Source organism: Camelus dromedarius, chromosome 21 (genome assembly GCF_036321535.1).
Source record: "Camelus dromedarius isolate mCamDro1 chromosome 21, mCamDro1.pat, whole genome shotgun sequence".
In the NCBI taxonomy this organism is placed as follows: domain Eukaryota; kingdom Metazoa; phylum Chordata; class Mammalia; order Artiodactyla; family Camelidae; genus Camelus; species Camelus dromedarius.
In genome coordinates, this window is record NC_087456.1 from 16,476,961 (window position 1) to 16,501,252 (window position 24,292).

The window sequence follows — 24,292 nt, forward strand, 5'->3', positions numbered from 1 at the left end:
TAATTAAGGATGTGATCTCAGGATAGCAAATGTTATTTAGTAGGTCCAATAAAAATCCTTAGCAACTGTAGACCTTGCAAAAGCCCTGTCAACAAGGGCTCTCGTAGACTTGAAAGAGAATAGAAGTTACACCCCAACTATCCACGACAGGCATGCATATATAATTAAATTCCTTCAGATTCTGTCTGTGGTTATACTGCTTAATCCTTGGGACATCCATCAGAATTCTACATATTTCTGAACGGTTTGGTATTGGTATCTGCTAAATCCCCTAAGAAGAATGTGACAGTGCCTGGCACTGCTTAGTTCCAGTGAAAATAAATGAATGCTGACACCTTTCTGTAAATGAATTTCACAGAACTGCGTAAGTCATGGGAAAGTAAATTCGGGTGTTATGTTTCAAGAGAATAATAAAGGAAAGAGCTTGTGGAAAAACCATTTTATGTAGTGGAAAGTTACCACTCACTTCAGGAACCTGAGAGCCATTAAAATCTATTCCAATGTCTCATAGTAAAAAATTCAATTTCCAGGTGACTTCTTAGGTTAGAAAAACTTCAAAACTACGTAAGAAGGATGTTTACAACAGATGGTGGGACGCGCGCCCCTCCGGCGCGCACTAACAGCTCAAGGTGGTGCCGCTCTCAGCTGCTCTGAGGCTGTATTAAGTGTGCCAAGTAAACGAGCTGCCTCCGTAGTTTTGTTTCCAGTTATTTGATACAGGCACCCAATCTCTTTTTCTACATCTTCCTTGAGATGCAATATACAAAGAAGACCAATATTGATAAATAAGTGATATTTTAATTTAACTGCATAAATATTATTAATCATTCTCCACTTTGCCAAACGCTAGTAAGTATTACACTTCTTTAAGGAGTCCATTTCAATGCATCAGATTTACAAAGTTAAAAGATCAGGAGACAGCGTAAAAGAAACCATGATGAGGAAGTGATAATGTTGGACAAAGAGCTTTGCCTTGTTATCTTTCCTTCCTCCATCAAGAGGCCGAAATTCAGTGGGTTCAAATCATCATCATGATGTCGGTGGGATAGTAACTGGTCTATTAAGTGCAGAATAACCACTCATCACGGGTAGGTCTTTCTTGCTTATAGTATAAGATTCAAACAGCATGACTTACCTTAAGTTTTCTGAGCTGAATTCTGACTCTAGAAATTTAAGGAACTGTTCTCTCCCAACTGGGTCTTTCAATGCTTCATCCATGCCAAAGCCCCATCGTTTCACTCTCTGCTGGCTTGGTTCTTTGCTATAGAAGATATAAACAAAGCCATACATACTCCTTTCCTTACAAATTCTATCTTTTGCTATTATATTTCCCCGCAAAATCATATATGCTTTGAAGTTCCCATCTTTAATATATTTTTTTGAAAAAAATCTCAGATGGCGTTGCATGAAATTATGGTGCGATGAAACTTAGGCATTAATGATAAAGTCTAACGTTTATTTAGCATTAGATGCCAAGAGATGGATTCTCTCTTTTAGATTTTTTTCCAGCAACTTTATAAGAGAGGTACTATTTTAATTCTTATTTTATAGATGGAAAAATTGAGGTGCAAAGAGGGTTACAACTTGCCAATGTCAAACAGGTAATATTCCAGACATTCTGACCCCAGAGTTCAATTTCTTAACTAGTATACAATGCAGTCTCATGGCAGGTTGTACGGGAAGAAAATGCATTGAGAACCAAAAGGCTTAAATCCTGGTTTACGACTCTGTTGTTGATTAAATGTGTGACTTAGTCCTGGCTGAGTCACAACATTTTGGGGTTCCAAACTCCATATCTATAAAATCTGGAACTTATGGGTAAAGAGTTCTGCGCTCGTCAAGCATTTAAGAACCACTGGATGGACATAAAAAAGAAACGGTCCATAAATGCAATCTAGAAAAGTGCTACAGAATACTGAATCTTCACTCTGTAAAGGGGTATGCAGTGACCTTTCTATGACTCTGTCAAGACTCATAATATAATTCTTGCCATATATAGACAATGAAAGAAAACCAAGGAGTCTTAAATTGTGCTTGGTTCTCTTAAGAAGTCAGTCTCTTGTCAGTTTCTCTTAAGAGTGTTTACAGTGGACTCATTTTGTTTAAAACTGAATTTATAAAGGCATACTTGTACTGGGCTTAAGAAAGTATGAATCTAGCATTCACTTTACTTGAACAGATGGACATTTGTGGCTATGTGGGTTTTCAAAGAAGCTAAAAACAATGCACTAAATTTTAAGAACTAAAGATTCTAACTCTGAAGAGTCTATCCTAAAACCCTTTGCACCTCTAATTTTGTGCCAGTCTTTCTGGAAATGCAAATCTTAATATAAATGCAAACAACTAAGTTCAAAAAACTTAACCCTGAACAAGAACTTTATATCATGGAGTAATGTAGACACAGGGCAAAATTATCTTTACGATTAGTCCGCTATAGGATTCTTCCTATTTTACTCAAATCCTGAAATAAGTGAAATATTTGGAAGGAAGAGAAAGCATCACTTACCTTGCTTCAAGTTCCCAGAAGGTAGTATCATCAGACAACCATGGGTTAGAAGGGTCAGGTGGTACAAGAAATGGGTCATATTCTACGTACTGTTCCGTGTAACTCAGCAGACTGAGAGAAAAAAAAATATTGTCATTTTCCTTAGTTTTCTGGCTGAGGTTATATCCGATCTTTGTAAGGGACACAATATAAAAATGTCTGGCCAAGGAGTCCCTGCTTGCTTATAGAATGAAATCCAATGGCAGTTTTCACGTTTCAGTAACTTTCATGTATGAATACCTTCTTGTGCTTCTTGGCAGACAAATGTGGCTAAGGAATCCATCTCTCCCCATGCCCAATATGAGTCAATATCCCTCCATTAAAATGACACAAAATGGAAGAGGTCAGTGTGTAGAAGGCCGTGCTAAGGGCCAGTTCCAATCCTTGGTCAACAAGCCCACCCACAGTTGATCTGATTTTAGTTAGACTTGGAGAAGAGGTTTAAATGAAATTTTTGTCAAAAATATTTACAGGAATTAGATAAAAGGGGAATGACTGACAACAAATTTTTGAAAAAAATCTGTATTTAATGAAAGAAAAACGGGAGAGAGGAGAGAAAAAAAGCTGGAGAGGTAGGATTTGGCAACGTCCCAAAGTGAAGCACATAAATGCCTGAAGAATAGATTTAAATGAAGAAAAGGAAAATAGATAAAATCCGACTTTAATTCAAATGCCGAAGTCATAAAATCACCAAGCAATGCGAATGTTAAGGTGAATTTACAGAGAGCTTCAAAGTTGCCAAATCGAAAATTTCCTTTCTCAGCAGGAGTGAAAAGATTCAACTCCTTGGAATTATCTTCTGTATTTGATTCTGGTTGCCTGAAGATTGGACCTCCAGGGACTTAAGATAATGATAATGATCATTCTGTTATTTAAATTACAATAAAAGAGCTTTTTGAAAGTATTCCATGTTCAAAAGGAAAAAGAAAGAAATATTTCTTATAGGGTTCCAATTATTTCTATCAACTCTCCTGCCTCCAGTTCTCTTACCATTTTTGAACACATTTAATGGTCATCTGAAATTTTTAAAATTTATACGGGCATCTTGAAATACTTACCTATCAGCAACTTTTGACATTTTTAACCGATGTCTGTCTAACTGTATTTGCCAATATTTTATCTGAAAAAAAAAAAAAAAAAAAGCGTTAAAGAAGTAGTTACATAAGTAGTGACATTCTCACGATTTTCAACTCTAAATTCTAAACAAGAATATGGGAAATTCTCTGGGAAATTCTAAACAAGAATATGTTTTCAGTCAGTACAATTTCAAAGTCTGTCCAAAAAGCAAACATGAGGGCTTTCAAAGAGTTAACAAAAAAATTTATAACCAATATTGCTTCAGAACAGCAATGAATTTGAACACTCTGCCCGCTTAACAAAATGTAACTTTATTTAAAAAGTGTTATATAGAAATTTTAAGCATTTATTCAAGGTGAGTAATCAAATCAGAATTGCATTTCTCCCTCAAACATTAAATTCAAAAAATAAATGTTTTTGTTATTTGTTACTAGAACTGCAAAACAAACTACTTCATAATACTAACCCAACAAAGCATCAACGATATGTGTCATCTACATTTCTGGACAAATTCTCATACAGACATAATCACTACTTTTCCTTCATGGTGATTATAAATACACTAGAAGAAGTATGTATTCCACAACTAACAAACCATGGTCCATTAAAACATTAGGGGAAAAGATGCAAAAGGGGAAAAAGTCCCATGACTTAACTAACCAAGAGGTTTAACTATCATTTGACATAAGAGACACTTGGTGTTTACTTTGAAATATTACTTGGGGCCAAAGCTATTGATCAGTGGGTGAAACAAGAAGCAGTACATACCATGACAGCTCATCAGTGCTAATAAGGGAAAAATTCAAAAGCTTATAGAGATCAGCACTGCAGAAACAAGATTAAGCACTCTTTTGCGAATATCATGTCACACGATTGGAGGTGGAAGACTCATTATCTAATGTCACCAACCTCGTGTCTTCACGTTCTTTAAGACAGAGTTCTGGAGTACAAAATTCCTCATGATTGAGGCGCTTATGAATCAGTGTGTATGACTTTTAAAAACTGGTTAGAGGGAAAAGGATTTGGGGAATTAAAGAGTGAAACGTTTTGAAAACTACCTCCATATATTGATACATTTTCAAGTGACTACATATCTTAAAAATTACCTTTTAACTGCAAATCTATAGGAAATAGTCAATCATACAAATCACTTTAAAAAATACCTGCTATTAACATTCACCATTTGGTCTTCATACTTGCTACTCTGTAAGTTGTAAGGCTGACCCACCTGCTGTTGTAACTCATCTTCTGTTGGAGGTTTAGTTTCCGGTGTGGGTGTGTGGGTAGGGCTGTGACTTCTAATATCATTTTGTAAACCATAGACAGACTGTATTAAAATAAAAAAGAAATATATTAGGACAAAATACCATTTATAGTCACAGAGTTTCTAAAAGTAGTTTAATGTTATATATTCATTAAGGTAACTCAAAACGTTGCTGCATATTGGATTAAGCTTCTTATCAAAATTCAAAAGGCATTGCTATCATAAATGCCATATAAACAGAAGCACAGAGATTTGGAAAAAATATGTGGTTAGATTAGTAACTGACAGGATAATTGATTACATGGAAAGAACTAGGTAAGCGTGATAAAAAGTGGGGTTAAGCTGAAAGTAATAAGTTGGGGAATAACAACACCACATAATATCTAATAAGTACTGATTTCAGAGTGAAAGAGAGGGGGAGATAGTATAGAATAAAAATGTAATACACCAAAAAAGGAAAAAAATACTCTGAGCTTTACCTAGGAAAGGACTGGAGTACTAAGGAGAGAGACTAGGTTAAGAATTCCATTGCTGATCTGGCCTCTGATGATGAGCAAAGACCCTCCATCATGCTCCTACTTTCCCGTCGCAACACCGCGTTACTTCCCTCATAACACTAGTCTTGCCCTTTGATTCCACTGGGTGCCATTTGCAAATACCTGTGACCCCAGAGGTCTCACACATTCTGGGATTCTCAATGTCCCAGGGCTCCTTTACTACTTTGTCAAAAGGTCAAATCTACTATGTAGGAATGCTATTTTTGAGAAAGACCCATCGCTTAGTATGAATAAGAATCTGGGGACAAACATTCATCCCCCACTGAAGGTGAGACATCTCACATGTCAACTCAAGGGAGAGGCCAAATTACTTTTTCTTTAATATCAAAGTATTATTACTTTAAAATAAATAATTTAATGTTAGCTACTGACCACTTTCTCTTTGGACCCGAGGATGAAGAACGAAGACATGATAAAACTGCTAGAGCCCCGCAGAATTAGTTACCAAATAGTGGAAAGAGATCATTGAAGTCAGAAGAGGTAGTTGCTTAACTGAGCCAGTTTTCAGGCCCATCACCAACCTTACCAATGTCTCTAAATTCAAATGCGTTTTTTTTTTTTTATTGACCTGTTTTTACTTGGACTCTACCTCTTCTCAATGTTAACCTCTTGACTCTATTCCTGAGCCCTTTTTCCTTGTGACTCCCCATTATTTTGCTCTTAGCCCATATTTAACAGAACTTGACTTGGTTTTCAGACTACTTTTGGTTGGTCCTTCAATCTCCCCTCTTCTGCCATAGCCCCAACCTCTTAGAATTCAATTCTTGTTACTGGGTATCCATTTCAACCCAAGGAGTAGCACATATTCTGTGAATTATTAATAGGACTGAACCAGACTGGCTGGATTTTTCTCTTTTTCTCTCCTTCCTTCAGTCACTCAGCATTTACTGAACACGTACTATCTGCTGGATATAATGCTAAGCATTAGGGAGAGAGAAGCAGACAAAGATAGGTATGCTTCCTCCTTCATTGGAACTCATAACCTAATGGTTACACAAACAATCCCCAAATAAACATGTGAGTAAAACTGTGACAAGTATCAGGAAAGAAAAGAGTAATAAGAACATAGTGCCTGGAGTTCAAGGAGACTTAGTTTCCACTGAAGAAACAGAAAAGCCCTGCATGAGCCACGAGTATTTTACTTGTATTTGAAGTTGATAAAATAACACAACCCTCTGAACTCTGACATAATAGTTGAGATTGATATTAAAAAATTAGGCAAGTGAAAGATCACCAAGGATGCAATAATTGTATTTTCCAACGTCTGTTATTTTTTCAGTTCTTACCACTTTAACTTTTGGTAAAGAAAATAAAAAACTTTGTAAGGCTTGAACTTTCCATTCTTGCTTACCTTGGCTTACTTACTTAAAATTCTTTAGTAAGAATCTATAGTTCATGTAAAAAATGCTTTTAGGACAAGACAGCTGGCAGTTCTAATAGTATGTTTTTTGGTTAAGATTAAAGATAATTAAAAAGATTTCTAGAAAAATACCATAGTTTATGTTGTCATAGAAGTAAAATGGTCCACAAGTTACCTTATGTCTCTACATTTCTATGATTATTTCAATATGCGTGCATTTCAAATGATCTTCATGAAGTTCCATATTAGACTTAAACCAGTGGGAGGTGTCATTTCAAGCAGTCTTCCAGCAGCCTGGCTACTGGCTCTGAGGTTACAGATGAGTTGCTTTTTTTGTCCTACATGCAAGTAAACATCAGGAGTCCTCTCATCATTCAAGGGACCATTCATTTTCTGGGGACCAGTGCTTGCTTTTAACCTTGATTCTTGGCTAGTGTGGAAATAGCCATGAATAATGCAATTTTATGTTCAGTTAATGGACAAAGGAGGCAAGAAAATCGATCCTATTTTGGCATACAAGTCATGAAGATCATTTGCAATGTAAAAGGATTTGCATTTCTTAGAAAAAGGAAATATAGTAAAATCTTGGCATAAGGTGGGTGGAATAGAGGTAGGGCAAGAGAGAAAGAAAAATAAAATTGTCTCAATGCCTTAATATTTGCAGGTGGGGGAAAGTCAAAGTAACTAATTTTGATCCATTTTGAGTTTTAATAGTGAAGATAATTATGAAATCAAGATGCTTTGACTTGATTAATGTCCTTTTACTCCCCGGGGTGTCTGGATCAGCACTTTTCGTATGTAGTACCCTCCAAATGAATACCAAATAGGTTATTCATTAAATGAAACAGATTTGATTTCTACATAAATATGTTCACTGTGATATCCCTTTTCATTTCAGAAGAGATCAAAGAAAATTCTCTCCTCTACTTTTTTTTTTTTTTTGTCAAGAAGAGGGGCAGGGAGCCTTTCTATGTGGAGGGCAATCGCTGGGATTTTTCTAACTTTTTAAAGGGCGGGAGGAATATTTCTCTTTCCTTTGGATGCTCAGCTCAACTGAAGAATGGACTGTGTCCAAGTCTGATGCCCTGTGGAGGAAGCCAGTGCAGAGTGAGAGCTGAGAAGAATGAGAGAGAGGTCTACCACTGCATCCAGTAACATCCAGGGCTAAACTCTGCCCTGCCTGCTCCCAAGGTTTTATAATATTTCCCTCTTTTTTCTATTTTGAGCAGAAGTTTCACTTACTAGCAAATTTATTGTACTTCTTACTCAAACTTCTGTGCTACCCGAAGACATGAGTGGCTTATTCTGTAATGTAACACGTTAACATTTAAATGTCCCCGTTTTGCATATGGAAGTGAGGAAATACCAACCTATTCACGTACGGACAGCCATAACCACTGCATTCTTAGCAGGGAAACTAGACATTTAATCCTGGATGTGGCAATTCTTCTTTCAGGATGTGCACTTTAGCTAACATATTATTCGCTAAAATATTAACTAAACTCTTAAGTGCCAGAAGGAGGTGACAGAGGAAAGAATGATAATGAGACACTAAACAACTTAGTGTTGTTTTGAAATACGGGTTCTAGAGTTACAGGAAGCAATCCAAAGTGTGGGTGCAGTCACATGTGCAAAGTGCTTTTGTCACTTTCCTTAGGTTTTATATCCTTCTAGGATCCCCCCTGGCTATTGTCCCACAGAAGGATCCATCCTGTGATGATGATTTGATATGTCAATCTGGCTGAACCATGATGCTCAGATATTTGATCAGACATTATTCTGGCTGCTTCTGTGACGATACTTTTTGGATTAGGTTAAAGCTTAAATCAGTGGACTCTGAGTAGATTATCTTCCATAATGTGGGTGGGCCTCATCCAATCAGCCGAAGATCTGAATAGAACAAAAGAACTTAGCTCCTCCAAGCAAGAGGAAATTCTGCTAGCAGATGGCAGTTCTTCCCTGGTACTCTAACCGGCTGGTCTGCCTTGTCAGATTTTGGACTTGCCACTCTACAATCCTGTGAACCGATTCCTTCAAATAAATCTCTCTCTCTCTCTCTCTCTAGAGATCTACAGATCTCTGTTCTTTTGGTTCTGTTTCTGCAGAGAACCCTGGCTAATTATAATTATACAGCCTGACCTATTATAGTTAAAATTTTAGAATCAGACTGAAGAAACTCAGGCACACAGAGCCCCTTAAAATTTGCCTCGAACAGGCTGATTTCTTTCTGGTTACGTGGCATTATCGTTCCTTCACAGAAACTTGAGAAAATACATATTACCTATTTCATGTTATTTTAGGTAAAGTATGTTAAAATTAAAAGAAAGATTTAAACATTGGTTAATCCCAAATATACTTTAAATATTTCAAGTCAGATATACATCTAAGTTTGCCTTTCACATATTTGACAGACATATTTGAAATTCAACAATAAAATATAACATCTCAAACCCTGATATTCTTTAAGTACCTATGCTAAATCATTGCTTTAGGGAGTCACTCACTTGGGCTTTTATTCTTGACCTATATATGACATATAGGTGTCCTTTATTCTATGACATATAATCACAAGAAATATTAGCACAGCTGAATCCCAAAGAATGAAACAGTAGCTGTCTTCAATAAGGGAAGTATCTGTTTTCAAAGGTCAAGTCCAGTCCAGGGGTTCCACTTCCTTATTAGCAGCAGAACAAGACAGAGGGTGATCACACAGCTAAGGGAAGGAGTAAAGGACACAGCCCAGTTAGCAGAAGGCAAGGCAGTTTCCAGAGTTGGTAGGCTGGCCTCTGCCATTTCTGTCTAGACTCTCACAGAACTGCTTGCTCCACAGGGACAGAACTGTGAAATCTCTGGAGTTTGGTGGAAGAGCTTGCTGCCTGCTGTCAAGTTATTCATGAATAAAATGGCGTGGCAATTCAGAATCATGAACCATTCAAATTCCGTTGATAACATGTTATGGACTGAGACGCGTCCCTCCAAATTTCATATGCTGCAGCCCTAACCCCCATTGTGGCTGTATTTGGAGATGGGGAGGTCTATTAGGAGGTATAAAAGTTAACTGAGGTCATAGGGTGGAATTCTAATCCTAGAGACCTGGTGTCCTCATAAGAAAAGGAAGGAACACCAGAGCTCTCTCTCTGCCATGGGAGGACACAGCAAGAAGGCAGCTGTCTGCAAGCCAGGAAGAGAGCTCTCACCAGGAACCAAATTTGCCAGCATCTTGATCTTGGACTTCCAGCCTCCAGAACCGTAAGAAAATTAATTCCTATTGTTTAAGCTCCCCAGGCTGCGGTATTTTGTTACAGTAGCCAGAGTAGACTAGTATATAACACTTAAGAGAATTATGTAAATATATATATACACACACACATGCAAACACACATTTGTTTGCTGGCTCAAAATGTGCACTCTCATTAGACCATGAGTTACGGGAGCAGGGCTTGGTCTGTTTATCATTGAGTACCTCCAGACCGGTACACAACTGGCTTTAAGTACAGACTTGTTAAGTCTGCTGAGTGAATGGATCATTCCAGCTCCTAGCCAAACAGGAGCTAAAGTAATAGTAATAAATAAAGATAATTCTAAAAGACAAACCAGTACGTGGTTTAGAGTCCTATAAACTTTTATGTAAAGTCACATTCTTGGGGAAGATTCTAGCAAATTCAACACTTCTCACTATGGGAATCTACATTGAACAGAAGGTGAGAAAAATCACTCTTCTCCAGTTGTTGAAAACAAGGATCTGCATGCAGTTTGCATTCTGCAGGACATCTGTCTTTCTCTAGTAATTTTAGCGCTGTATGGCTCTGCCGTTAGGCTCTGCGATCCTACTGTTACTGAGTCATAGGAAGTTAGGCTGCAACCTAGACAAACAGAGCTGAGCTCCCTGGTTCCGTCTCTTTACAACATTTCACTTTGCCGTGACTCATGGTTTTCTACCATTAAACGAGGGCTGATGGTACGTGAAGAGGAATCCTGCAGACGAATGCTTTCCACGTTTTCAAAATCAGCGATGCTGTTTGGTAAGACAGCATCACTGAGTATAGGGCTAAAAAGAGAGCGTAAATGATTGTTTTGTTACGTTTAAGTTCTACCCATTAATCCGTACACTTTGTTTTTCCGAATCAGACCGTATCTCAGTTGGTGGTAACACAAAATGAGGCAATATGAACTCTTCAGAATTCAGAAAGGAGTGAGAAGTGGCTTAATGCACTTTTGGGAGAGCTGATTGCATTTCTGAATTTGGTTCCACAAAGTCTAGTCCCTGGTGCACTCAGGCCACGCTGTGAGCAGAGGATGAAAAGGAGTGAGGAGGGCGGATCATGAGAGAGAGGGGCCAACAGGCTTGCTTTGGTCTGGCTTTGCCTCTTTTTTCTCCAAGATATCCTAGGGGCAAAAGCTTTAAAGCCCCTCATCTGAATGGGTTTTGTGGCACTTTTCCTGTGGCTTCTTTATTCTAACATCAAGGTAAACTGTTTTAAAAGAAAAGATACTTGGACCATGTTGGGGCCTTTGAACGTAATGTTTATGTTTCTAGAGATGGATGAAAAAGATATTAAGAAATAAGACTACAAATAAAAAGTCCTACTGCAGGGACGCATACCCTGGAAAATGGTGCGTGAGCAAAACGCCATGGAAGTCTCGACCTTGTGGGGTGCTTTTATCCAGTGGCACTGACCTTAGGCTGTGTGTGTCCTCAGAGTGACTGCTATAGGCTGGACATTCTTACGTGCATCAAGCACTTTTTATGGAATGAATAAAAATGCTTTCTACATATATGTGTTACTTTAAAAAAAACCAATAGATATTCCTGCTATGTTTTCAAAAGATTATATTTGATGTCCCTGAATTCAGAATAGCACTGTTTTTGTTACATACTTCCTCACATAAGAGATCTCAGACCTATAACCACTATCCCAGAGTTATGTCACAAAATTCTGATGTTAAATGTGGTCCTCATGCAATGTCTGTAATTAAACATCTTCACGATGATGTCTTTTTTTTTTTTTTTTGATTTTTCTCTAACAATGCCCTTCTTTCATGCATGTTAACTTTTTTTTTTTTTTTTTCAGATAATCTCCATCTACTTTTCTTCATTTCCTGGGCTCTCAAAGAGACGCCTTTTTCAGCTGATGGCTCTTCTCTCAGCATCTTTTTCCTGTCACAACCACCCCTACACCTTGGGAACTTGGCATGCTTGAGAATCAGGATGGGGGCTGTTTTCCAGGGAAAGAGGAACTGACAGAAGCCGAGGGCTTGAACTTTCAGATTTTCTTCTAGCCAAGAACAAGGAAGAGCAGGGAAGATACTATACGGTACTCCATGAAATAGAAGAAAAGAAATTTTTTTTTTGGTAGGGGACATCTTCTAAACAGTACAGCTCATTACCAAGATCAACATAACAAATACTGATTTTACCTTTCGTGTTTTGTGTGGATTTCTCATTCTGGATGACTTCTTAATGTCCACTTCAGTGGTATTTACACATCCAGGCTAGAAATGGAAAACAGGGAGACAAAGGAATCTTTGGGTGTAAAGTTTCTGACCAGGGCACTCACGCTCCAGAACCTGAGCAAGGGCTGTGATGACACAAGCCCTGGCAGCCCTCTGCAGACGGCCCCGCGGCTTCTCCCAGCAGCGGCCACTGATAAAACGCATCGCACTTCCACTCCTCAAGTTCAAGAGCCTTCAGATACCAGTAGGGTACATTATTGAAAACGATTTGTCCTTCTGTAACACGGTACAAGTTCTAAAAAATGCAATTTGCAATGTATTATAGCTCAATTAAAACGATCCCTTACCCTTATACAAGGTCATTACAGATTTCAAAGTGTTCAACCTCAGGATATTATTTTTAAGCTTTTCTTTCTGTTCCAGGGCAGTTAACAATTGATTTAGCTTCTGTTCCTTTCAGCCTTGCTCACCCATCCACTTACTAAATGCTGCACACAAACTAAAAGAAGTCATTTGAGGCAATTACCCTGGAATTCCTTCCATTCATTCTCTTCTATAATATTTACTCATTTGTTTCCTACTCAACCTTATTTGCTGGCTATAGATTCTTAATTAAGTAATCCTACCTCATTGTATGTCATGAACGAACTCCCCACCTCAAAAGGCAAGAGGAAGGCTACTGTGACAGAGGAGGGGAAAGGTACCACAACAGCCTGGAGTCGTGGAAAGTTGTCAGGTTACGTGGAAATTATAGACCATGGTAAAAATTTTGGTTCAATTCTAAACATAAGTGAAAGTCATCGGAGGATTTTAAACAGGAAAGTGACTTAGTATGATTTTAGATTTTTAAAAACTCACTCAAGCTTTTTGTCCTTCACAAAAGTGGACCCAAATGTAAAAGGCTAAGCTATAAAACTCCTAGAAGATAACATAGGAGAAAATCTAGGTGACACTGAGTTTGGTGATAACTTTTTAGATACAACAGCAAAGGCATAATCCATGAAAGAAATAAATTGATAAGTTGAACTTCATTAAAAGTAAAAACTTCTGCTCTATGAAAGACATTGTCAAGAGATTTAGAATATAAGTCACAGACTGGGAAAAAGTATTTGCAAAAGACCTTCTGTATAAAGGATTGTTATCTAAAATATGCAGAGAACTCTTAAAACTCCATGATAAGAAAATGAACAACTCGATTAAAAAATGGGTAAAATATCTGAACAGATATCTCACTGATGAAGATATACAGATGACAAATAAGCATATAAAAAGATGCTTCACATCACGTGTCATTAGGAATTTCCAAATTAAAACAAAAATGAAACACAATTACACATCTAATAGAAAGACCAAAACCCAAAACACTGGCAATACCAGATGCTGAAGAGAATGTGGAGCAACCGGAACTCTCATTTATTGCTGGTGGGAATGTAAAATGGTACAGCCACTTTGAAAGATAGTTTGGTGGTTTCTTATAAGCTAAATATACTCATATCATATGATCCAGCAATTATATTCCTTAGTATTTATCCAAAAGGTTTGCAAAGTTAGATCCTCACAAACACCTGCACATGGATATTTACAGAGGCTTTGTTTATAGTTACCAAAACCTGGAAGTAATCAAGATGTCCTTCACTAGGTGAATGGATAAATAAACTGTAGCACAGATACGCAATGAAATATTATTTAGCACTAAAAAGAAATGAGCTATTAAATACAAAAAGACATGGACAAAACTGAAATACACATTACTTAGTGACAGAAGCCAATCTGAAAAGGCTACATAGTGTATGATTCCAGCTATATGACATTCTGGAAAAGGCATAACTATGCGGACAGGAAAGCAATCAGTGGTTGCACTGGGCTGGGGAGAGGGAGGGAAAAATAGGTGGAGGACAGAGGATTTTTTTAGGCTGTGAAAAAACTCCGTATAGCATGATAATGGTGGATGCATGTTATCATAGGTGAGTTCAGACCCATAGAAGTGCAACACCAAAGAGTGAGCCCTAATGTAAACTATGGATTCTGGGTGACAATGATGTGTCGGTGTAGGTTCACCAAATATAACAAATGTACCACTCTGTTGATGTTGATAGTGGAGGAGGCTGTGTGTGCAGGGGGAGGGGAGTAGGGAGGGGTATGAAAACCACCTGTACTTTCTGTTCAATTTTGCTGTGAACCTAAAACCGCTCTAAGAAATAAATTCTATTCATAGAGGGGAGGGTATAGTTCAAGCAGTAGAGTGCATGCTTAGCATGCACAAGGTCCTGGGTTCAATCCCCAGTATCTCCTCCAAATATAAATAAACAAATAAACCTAATTACCACTCCCTCCCAAAAAAGGTTCAAAATTTTTTTTTAAGTTAAAAAAAAAGTCTGTTTAAAAAATCAACTCACTCAGGAGTCATGAGTACTTTGGGGATGGGTTATCAGGATAGGGTCAGGTCAAAAGTGGAAGCAAGGATGCCCGTTTCAGGGTTATTGCAATAATCTAGGAAGAGATGATGGTGATGGCGTTAACCTGCCAAAGCACGTGAGTTAAAGTGTAGGAGTTTTAACAAGTCTTATAAAAAGTTAAGACTTTCAGAGTTTATTTCTTGGCTGTGTTTTGGATAGAGTTCGACTTTTGGATATTTGAGGCAGTAAGTATAACACCTGTGACAAATGAAATGTCGACAAGTTCCCATGATGTCTTAGGGAAACTCAGGGCATAAATACTGTACACACGAATTAAGTGGATTAGAGTAGGTGACATCGTTTACTTGGAGTTCTAAGACAGGGGATAACACAAAGAACAGGAGGTAGAAATTCACTCTGTGCTCTGAGAGGTGGGAAGAAAAGCAAACTGAAGTGAGTGACTGGTGGCACGAAATGCTCCCTTTGACCCTCTGCTTCAACCTAGAACCAGTAAAACATTCAAGCACAGCAAAGCTTCCTCCGCTGAACACATCAGGACACCAGAGAGTTCCACACATCTGTACATCGAAAAGCTGGGACACATAGAGGAGGCAGAACAAGGGGAAGAGGAGAGGCAGTGCTGATCCCAGCCCCCGACCACCAAGGCTGACTGGCAACCCCTGAGAACCTAACAGTAGCAGGGGAGGCGGTGCACAACTTCACGCACATCTGGCCACAGCAGAACCTGCGGCCACAGGGGATCGAGCAGCAGCAGCAGGAGAGCTGGAGACCCCATCTTTCCAGCTGTGGAGGTGCCCAGGACTCCGATCCCCCCCTCCCTGTGGCAGCAGCCTACAACCCAGGTGACGGTGGTCATGGTGGAGGTGCCTGCCATTCCAGAGCCCCAGGCAGCAACGCCAGTGACAACAGCCACAGCCAGGCACCAGTGACCCTGGGGGCACAAGTAGCAGCAACAATAAGCCCACCAGGGGGCACCTCTGAGCGAGACTGTGGAGGGTGGAAGGTGCCTACTCTCTATAACCAGAGGCAATTCAGGCAAAAGAAACTAAAAACTTGTGCTGTAGTGCCACCTACTGAAAAACCAAAGAAAGGCCTCTAATTACTGATCCCTTAACTTGTTAGATTCAAGTTAAAAAAAAAAAAAAGGAGCTTTACCTGAAGGAGAAAGGTTTCACTACTTCAAATATGCTGACAGAGGACCAACTCATCAAGCACCATCAAAAACTATGTTAACATAGTATCATAAAAGGAAAAGGACAATCCTCCAGAAACCAAACTTAAAGTCAGAGTACTGTGATCTAACTGACAGAGAATCCTAGTAGCTGTCGTAAAGAAACTCAACGAGTTACAAGAACACTCAGAAAGGCAGTTCAGTGTGCTCAGGAATAAAATTAATAAACTGAAGCAATATTTTACCAAAGAGACTGAAACTGAAAAAGAACCAAACAGAAATTCTGTAGCTGAAGAACTCAATAAATGAGATGAAGATTACTGGAAACAGAACAAAACATATGGAAGAGAGAATTAGTGAGCTCTAGAAATGAGGAAGGTGAAAGAGAGAACTAAGATCTAAAAAAAAAAAAAAAAGAAGATATTCTATGAGAGCTATCTGCCTCCAATAGAAAGAGCAACATGAGAATAATGGGCATTCCAGAAGGAGAAGAGGAAGAGAAGGGAACAGGGAGTCTATTTAAAGAAATAATAGCTGAGAACGTCCCAAATGTGGGAAAGAAACTGGATATACAAGTCCATAAAGCTAAGAGAATACCTAACTATCTCAGCAGAAAAAGACTTTCTCCAACACAAAATTATCAAGTCAATGACAAAGAAAAAGAATTTTAAGGGCAACCAGGAAAAAAGGATGGTGACCTACAAAGGAACCCTCATTAGGCTATCAGTAGATTTCTCAGCAGAAACTCTACAGGTCAGGAGAGAGTGGAATGACATACTCAGAATATTGAAAGATTAAAAGCTGTCAGCCAAGAATCCAGTAAAGTTATCCTTCAGATATGAAGTAAAACAAAATCTTTCCCAGACAAACAAAAGCCGAAGGAGTTAATTACCACTAGACCTGGCTTATAAGACATGTTGAAAGATGTAGTCTACTTAAAACAAAAGGTAAAAGTTCACAAACATTGTGTAAGTTAAAAAGAGAATCAGAAAATTGTAATTCTATATCAGAATAGGTTGTTGAACACTTAATTGAGCATTAAAGGTTAAAGGGAAAAAAGTAGTGAAAATAACTATTGCTATTTCAATTTCACAAAATAAAAAGGGCTAATTTGAGACAATAAAAACATAAGAGGATGATGAAGAGGATGGAACCCATATAGGCAAATGAAGAGAAGATGCTATCAGAAGAAAAAGGACAATTTTATTAATGAGATGTTTTATACAAACCTCATGATAACCACAAAACGTAAATCTAGAGCAGAAACATGATACGTTAAAAAAAAAAAACTGAGAAAAAAAAATCACAGAAAACTACCAAACCAAAATGGCAGACCGAAATGCAACACAGGGAAAAAGACACAACAGAAACAGAACAACCAGAAAACGAAAGCTAAAATGGCAGTACTGAGTCCTCCTACATCAGTCACCCAAAATGTAAATGGATAAATTCACCAATCAATAAACAGAGTGGCTGAATGGCTTAAAAAAATAAGACTCGACCATATGCTGCCTCCAGGAGCTCCATCTCAGTTCTAAAGACAAACACAGGCTCAAAGTGAAGGACGGATGATAAGCCAAGCAAATGGCAGCCAAAAGAAAGTAGGTGTGGCCATACTCATCAGACAGAAAACAAAACTGGATGGTATATAATAACAAAGGGGACAACTCATCAAGAAGATGTAATGGTTATTAATATTTACGAACTTAACAAAGGAGCACCAAAATATATAAAGCAGTTATTAACAGACCTCAAGGGGGAAACTGACAGCAACACAATAATATTAGGGAACTTTAACACCCTACTTTCACCAGTGGGTAGATCATCCAGACGGAAAGTCAACAAAGAAACAATGGCCTTAAATGAAACACTAGATCAGATGGGCTTTATAGATTTATACAGAACATTCCATCTGAACGCAGCAGAATACATGTTCTTCTCAAACGCACACGGAATATTCTCAAGGATAGACCATGTGTTGGGACAGAAAACAAATCTCAATAAATTTAAGAAGATTGAATTTTGACATTCGTAGATAACTATTTACTTACTCCTCTCCCAGCAACCAAAGAATTAAAATGGCCCTTTGGACCTCGGATGGTAAGACTGTATGTAAATATATGGTCATGATATTACCTTTTAAAAATTATTTGCAAACGTGATAGGTAAACATACAAATGTTTTCCATTACATTTTCATTTCTTTGTCATTTTCTCATTGATTCATAAGTTCTATATAGAACAAAAGATTACTCTTTTCCTATATATAATGCCGTATCATTCATCTGTTTTTCTGTATTTTGAGGTCTGCATCACTTTTGAAACTAAACATTAAAGAGATTGAGTTGATGGTTTTGTGCGATTAAAAAAAAAGTCAGGAGTAACTTAAGTTGAATCGTGAATACAAGAAGTTAGTGAAAATAATAAATTGAATACCAAAATCATGGATAAAATAATGGAGTATTAACACTGTGGAAGATAATTTAACATCAGTATATAACGAAATCCCCTACTCTCATATAATAGATACTGATACAGTAATGAGAATAAACAAACTACGACTATATGCAATAATATGAAAAATCTCAAGAGAAGATGTCAAATATAAAAAGAGTGATATTGATAAAGGTCAGTGATAAAGACTTATACAAAGATTAAAAGTAGGCAAACTTATCTATGGTATCAGAAGTTACCATTGACCTAGGGAACAGTGACTGGAATGGTTATTAGCAGGACTCTGGGATCCTGGTGACTTGGCTGTGTTCAATTTGTGAAAATTCACTGTACACTTAGGCTTTGTGTAATCTTCTGTATGTATGTTATACTTTCTTAAAAATTATTTTTATTGAAATATAATTGACATATTACATTATATTCATTTCAAGTGTACAACATAATGATTCGATATTTGTATATACTGCAAAATGATAACCACACGAAGTCTAATTAACATTCATCACCACACAGTTATGTTTTTCCTGTGATGAATATTTTTTAGATCTACTATCTCAGCAACTTTCAAATACACACTTCAGTACTATTACCTATAGTCAACATGCTGTACATCTCATCCCCAGGACTTATTTATTTTATAACTGAAAGTTTATACCTTTTGACCAACAGTGTGCATTTTACCTGCCCTGAACCCCCTACCTCTAGTAACCACCAGTCTATTCTGCATCTGAGTTTGTTTTTCAGATTATACATATAAGTGACATCATATGGTATTTGTCTTTCTCTGACTTATTTCACTTAGCATAATGCCCTCAAGTTCCATCCATGTTGTCACAATGGCAAGATTTCATGCTTTTTTATGGCTGAATAATATTTCATTATATTATGTATACACACACTTACCTACATACATACATGCAGGCATACCTCATTTTATTGCACTTCTCTTTATTGTGCTTTGCAGATATTGCTTTTTTTTTAATTTAAAAAAAAACAAACTGAAAGGGTCTGTGGCAACCCTGCATCAAGCAAGTCTATTAGCATCATGTTTTTCCAGCAGCATTTGTTCACTTTGTGTCTCTGAGTCATATTTTGGTAATTCTCACAATATTTCATACTTCTCATTATTATTATATAATGTTACAGTGATCTGTGATCAGTGATCATTGGTGTTACTACTAGGACTTGCTGAAGGCAAGAATCTTTAGCAATAAAGATTCTGGTTAGAATCTTTTAGCAAAAAGTATTTTAAAATTAAGGTATGTACATTGTTTTATAGAAATAATACTATTGCTCACTTAATGGACTACAGTAACATGTAAAAACAACTTTTATATACACTGGTAAGGCAAAAAAAATTGTATGACTCACTTGTATTGTGAAACTCACTTTATTGCAGTGGCCTGGAACCAGACTGAACCTACAATATCCCTGAGGCATGCCTGTATCTCACATTCTTTATTCACTTATCCATCAATGGACACAGATTGCATCCATGTCTTCTTGGCTATTGTAAATAATGCTGTGTTGAACATAAGGGTGCGTATATCTTTTTAAGTTAGCATTTTCATTTCCTTTGGTAAAATACCCAGAAGTGGAAATGCTGAATCATACAGCAGTTCTCTTTTTTAACTTTCTGTGAAACCACCATACTGATTTCCATACTTGCTGCACCCATTTGCATTCCCACCAGCAGTGCACAAGAATTCCCTTTGCTCCACATCTTCACCAACACTTATTTCTTGTCTTTGTAGAACAGCCATTCTAAACAGTGTGAGGTACTAACTCGTGGTTTTTGGTTTGCATTTCTAGTTTGTATGCTATACTTCAATAAGATTTTTAAAAAGACCCATGCTTTGAAATAATACCAGGCATATTCCCCACCCCCAGTCCCTCCAAAACGTGCCAGGGTGGTACCTGTCATAGTATTTCTGCAAGAATATTTATAATTGTGGTCTTGCGCTTTATAGTTTGTGCTATAAATAGTGTTCTCCCATAGTACTGTCTCAAAGCATAAGCCTAGAGCGCCCATCAGGTCACTGAATTTTCAAGGTGAGAGGAAAGGTGATTCATTCTCTGTGGCCCACTCCACCTCGCCTTGCACACCTCTGAATGTGGCCAGAATTAAACTGGCCTAGATTCCCTGCACTGCAAGTTGTTTAGATCAACTTTCAAAGTCAGTGTTAATGAGCTCATTGGTGGGCATCCTTTCACAACACATACATACATAAAATCATCACACTGTACAACTAAAGTATCTTCCAGTTTAGTTTGTCAGTTATACCTCAGTAAAATTCAGGTAAATTTCAGGCAAAAATACCTGAAAAAATGTAACAACCAAAGCAAAAACAAAGTCAGTGCAAAGGATGTAAGCTGGCTCCCTGTGGGGCTGTGTGGGGCAAGTCTGGTTGTTCATCACGCCCGAACCTGGAACATCAACACTCTTCTATTTTGAAAGGCCAGTCCACTAGAATTCTTTTTTCCCTCCATGATCATTTTATTTACTTTTACTATAAATCCAGAAAAAAACGTAGATAGTAAGCCATGCAAAACCACTTTGCTGCAGTCTTCTTTAAGTGTATGAAAGCATCAAGCACCCCAGAAGCCAAGAATGAGTCACCAAGTGATGCCATGTTAGAAAAATGCAGTTGTATAAGTTAAATATTATACTATTAACCCCTAGTCACAAAACCCCTTACACAAAAAGACTTTGGGAAGAGCGATGGAGTTACCACATCCTTCCTCCACTTCCCAGAGGCTGAGATTACGAAGTCGAGATAGTGCTGGTGCTTACCACGGGTCTGTGCACATCCCAGAACGCTCTCTCCTGACTATCAAGGATCTTTCTTTCGATCTTATCTCTCTTCTTGTCCACTCTGTCAACATCACAACAATGAATAATAAGTGGTGTTAATTGTAGTGCCTCTCTGGATAAAAGGTCACAACTTGAACAAATCTTCCAAGAGACTCACAAGGACTCACTTTGCTTGTGCTTCTGCCTGCATGAAAATGAACTCCCACTTCCGGGCAAATGCCCTCTGCAGCCTGGCCAGACTCTCCTGAAAAACACACCAAGGTGAAGACGTCTCGTCTGGCGCTCATCTTTCCTTCTCCCTTCTAGGTTATCAACCATATGTACTTATCCAGAAAAAAACATTCCAAAATTTCTACAGGAGTAAATGTGCTCTGCATGATAAGTCATGCTCACTGAATGCAGCTAATCCTCATATTAATAGTCATACAGGACACAGGAAAACCTATCTTAAGTATTAACATTAGAGAATACAAATAAAATCCAAAATGCTCAAATACCTATACACAGAAAAAAAGTGCTCAAGACTAATCCACCGGATTTTTCTGTGCTCACTTTTCCGAGGAACATGAAGGCAATACATTTCTACTACTGATTTAGTCAGTCTATCCAGTTCCCAAAGGTAATGTAAACCCTTGGCCCGCTACTACCCATCTGTAGACAGTGCTTCAAATTTGGTATATCAGAACATAGCAACCATCTCAACACATTCCATGTGATTAATTTAATCTGCGGATGGTGACCAACCTACAGGTTTCGCAAAATTCATTTTCCCAGTGTAAACGCTCTTTAATTCTCTAAGTTCGGATACCTTCACTATACACAGTATATATAGAAAGTTTCTACATTTAAGTCAATTTTAGTAAATAAGATAGGCTTCCCCTTTCTCCTCTGAGTTTGTGCATTTAGAATTTCACCATCCTCAGTGTGAATAATGAGGGGAAGCAAGCAAGGCAGGGATGTAGTAAATCATTATGCTTCCCTTCCCTAAAAATCTGACCCCTAGATCCATGAGTGTAGAGAGTTAAGAGTGCCCAGAAATGACCATAGGCCTTATTCCTGCTCCTTTTACGTCTTTCTTTGTCAGGGAGCCCCTGGTGCTCACAGCTTCATAGTCGGCTAGCTCCAGCCTTGCCTTGTTCTGCATCGTTCTTTTGCAGAGGTAAACCGCTGAAAAGGAAAAAAAAACCAATCATTCCTTTCCTGCTTATTTACACTGAGGCACTAAAAATAAAATGGAGCAGTAGAAATCAAGATATATTGGTCTTTGTCACTTTTTCCCCAAGTTGCAATTTTCTGTTTTTTATTAATTTATTTTTGGTCAAAAATAAATCATCCATAACATCATTACTGAAATTCAAACATAGCAGTACATTTAAAATGTGTTATAAGAAAACTGGCATGTTTAGAAACTTGGAAATGATTTCCCTTATTTTATTAAATGGCTGTCACAATGTTAGCTTCCTCAAAATATGAGGAGAAAAAAATAAGACATCAAATGAACTTACAAATCTCGATATACAAATAGCACCATTTTTAAAAAAAGAATTGGCACATTCAATTATTTCCATATCCTCCTGGCAATGTCAACTGAAAGAATCTATAAATGCACACTGAAGGCTTCTTGGCATCTTCTTGGCTTCATTCCACAAGGGCCAATCATCAGTCAATCATTTTGTCACTAGGAGCGAGGACAGTGTAACGTCTGCCCTAACTGTAATACGGCTACCTTTTAACTCCATTTTCCTTGAGGACTCAGTCTCCTCCATTGCCAGGGCAAGTCCATCTGGGCAGCAGATTTACAGGATGAATGACAGATGGAGAGAGAATGTTGACAGCCCTACTGCCATCAAGCAGCCAAATTTCTTCAGTTATTTCAGGAATATTAGTGGTAATAACAATACACCGAGAACCTCCTGGTAAAGTCCCAATTTCCAGAATATTTTTGTCATTTTCCTATAATATATGGCATTTGAGTCTCATAAAATTCAAGATAAACTATTCTAGATGCTGAATAAATCTACTGGATAAAGACTATCAAATATTACTTTTCGTAAGGCTAGCTCTGGGGGATGCTTTTTAAATACCACTTTTTCACTAAGCTGTACCACCCTCAGTTTTTGCTAATGAAATCCAGCTGATATCAGTGAGGAACTAAATTACACGAAAAAATCTGAGGTCACTGAAAACACTTATGCTATTTATTCAATTTCCGCCCTCTAAGATTTCCTGTATGAAAGACAAGGCAAAGGAGAGAGACAACCATGTAATGATGCTAACATTACAAACACTAAAAACCTGGGATATGATTTTAGACTATGGTAATTTTATTTTTCTATTAATATAAATGATTTTCAAATAGAGATTTTCAAAGTTACTAATTTTTAAAATTATTAATTTTCAAAATTCGTAAAAGTCAAACTTCCAAAACAAAAAGGACATGATGTGTTAATTTCCTAATTGGCCACAATTTACTGTAGAAATTATGTTGGGGAAGAAACTCTTACTGTAGAGGCCACTGTGATTTTAATAATATATCTGAAATGTTCTCAACAGTTGGTAAAATAAATTGTAGTGTATGTGCAATACTCCTGAGGGTATCTCTTCATGAGAGAAAGACTGAATTTTCTTTAATTACCTGATTAAATAATTTCAGCTTTCTTATAGAAATTCCTTTAATCAAATTTCAAGCTGCAGCTAAGCGCTCCATCAGTCAGCCCTCCTTCATATCTCATATCTCTTCCTGTGTCAGTCTCTACTTGCTTTATTGTGGTCATCTAATCTTTGTTCTTTTCAAAATCATATTTCTAAACTCATTAGGTAAACTAACGTATAAAGCAGGAGCAGGGTAATTTTTTTAGATGAATGTTCACTAAGAATTTACACATTCTTTATTATAGGTAAGTGCAATTTATTTTTATTGTCTAGGAAAGAAAATGAAGGCATGGCTAGGCAGTGCCAGGGACAGAGTAGCTGTTTCACATGTTTTTATTGAATGAGTGAATGAACAAGTAAATGAATGAACAGGATATTTTCAGAAGGAGCTATTGAGAAGTCAAATCAATTCAAGTAATTTCTACTAGACTCTTTCAAAAAGAGAAATGAGAGAAAAGGCGAAGGCTGGGTTGGCAGTGTGAGGAACACTCCGAATATTGTTGAAGGTACAGCAACTATGGTCATGG

The 24,292-nt window shown here is 37.6% G+C and overlaps 1 protein-coding gene across 8 annotated transcripts in view; it reads right to left on the minus strand.

Annotated features, from left to right (window-relative positions):
• The window catches only part of RGS7 (regulator of G protein signaling 7), a 242,979-nt gene that overhangs the window by 22,344 nt on the left and 196,343 nt on the right, over window positions 1-24,292 (minus strand). For all 8 annotated transcript variants that reach the window (XM_064477204.1, XM_064477203.1, XM_031438549.2 and 5 more), the window contains 8 exons: window positions 22,216-22,280; window positions 21,281-21,357; window positions 21,093-21,174; window positions 12,222-12,296; window positions 4,851-4,949; window positions 3,604-3,665; window positions 2,507-2,617; window positions 1,136-1,261 (listed from right to left, as the gene is read on the minus strand). In XM_064477204.1, the coding sequence (XP_064333274.1) occupies window positions 1,136-1,261; window positions 2,507-2,617; window positions 3,604-3,665; window positions 4,851-4,949; window positions 12,222-12,296; window positions 21,093-21,174; window positions 21,281-21,357; window positions 22,216-22,280 (697 nt within the window). The remainder of the gene's footprint in view (window positions 1-1,135; window positions 1,262-2,506; window positions 2,618-3,603; window positions 3,666-4,850; window positions 4,950-12,221; window positions 12,297-21,092; window positions 21,175-21,280; window positions 21,358-22,215; window positions 22,281-24,292) is intronic.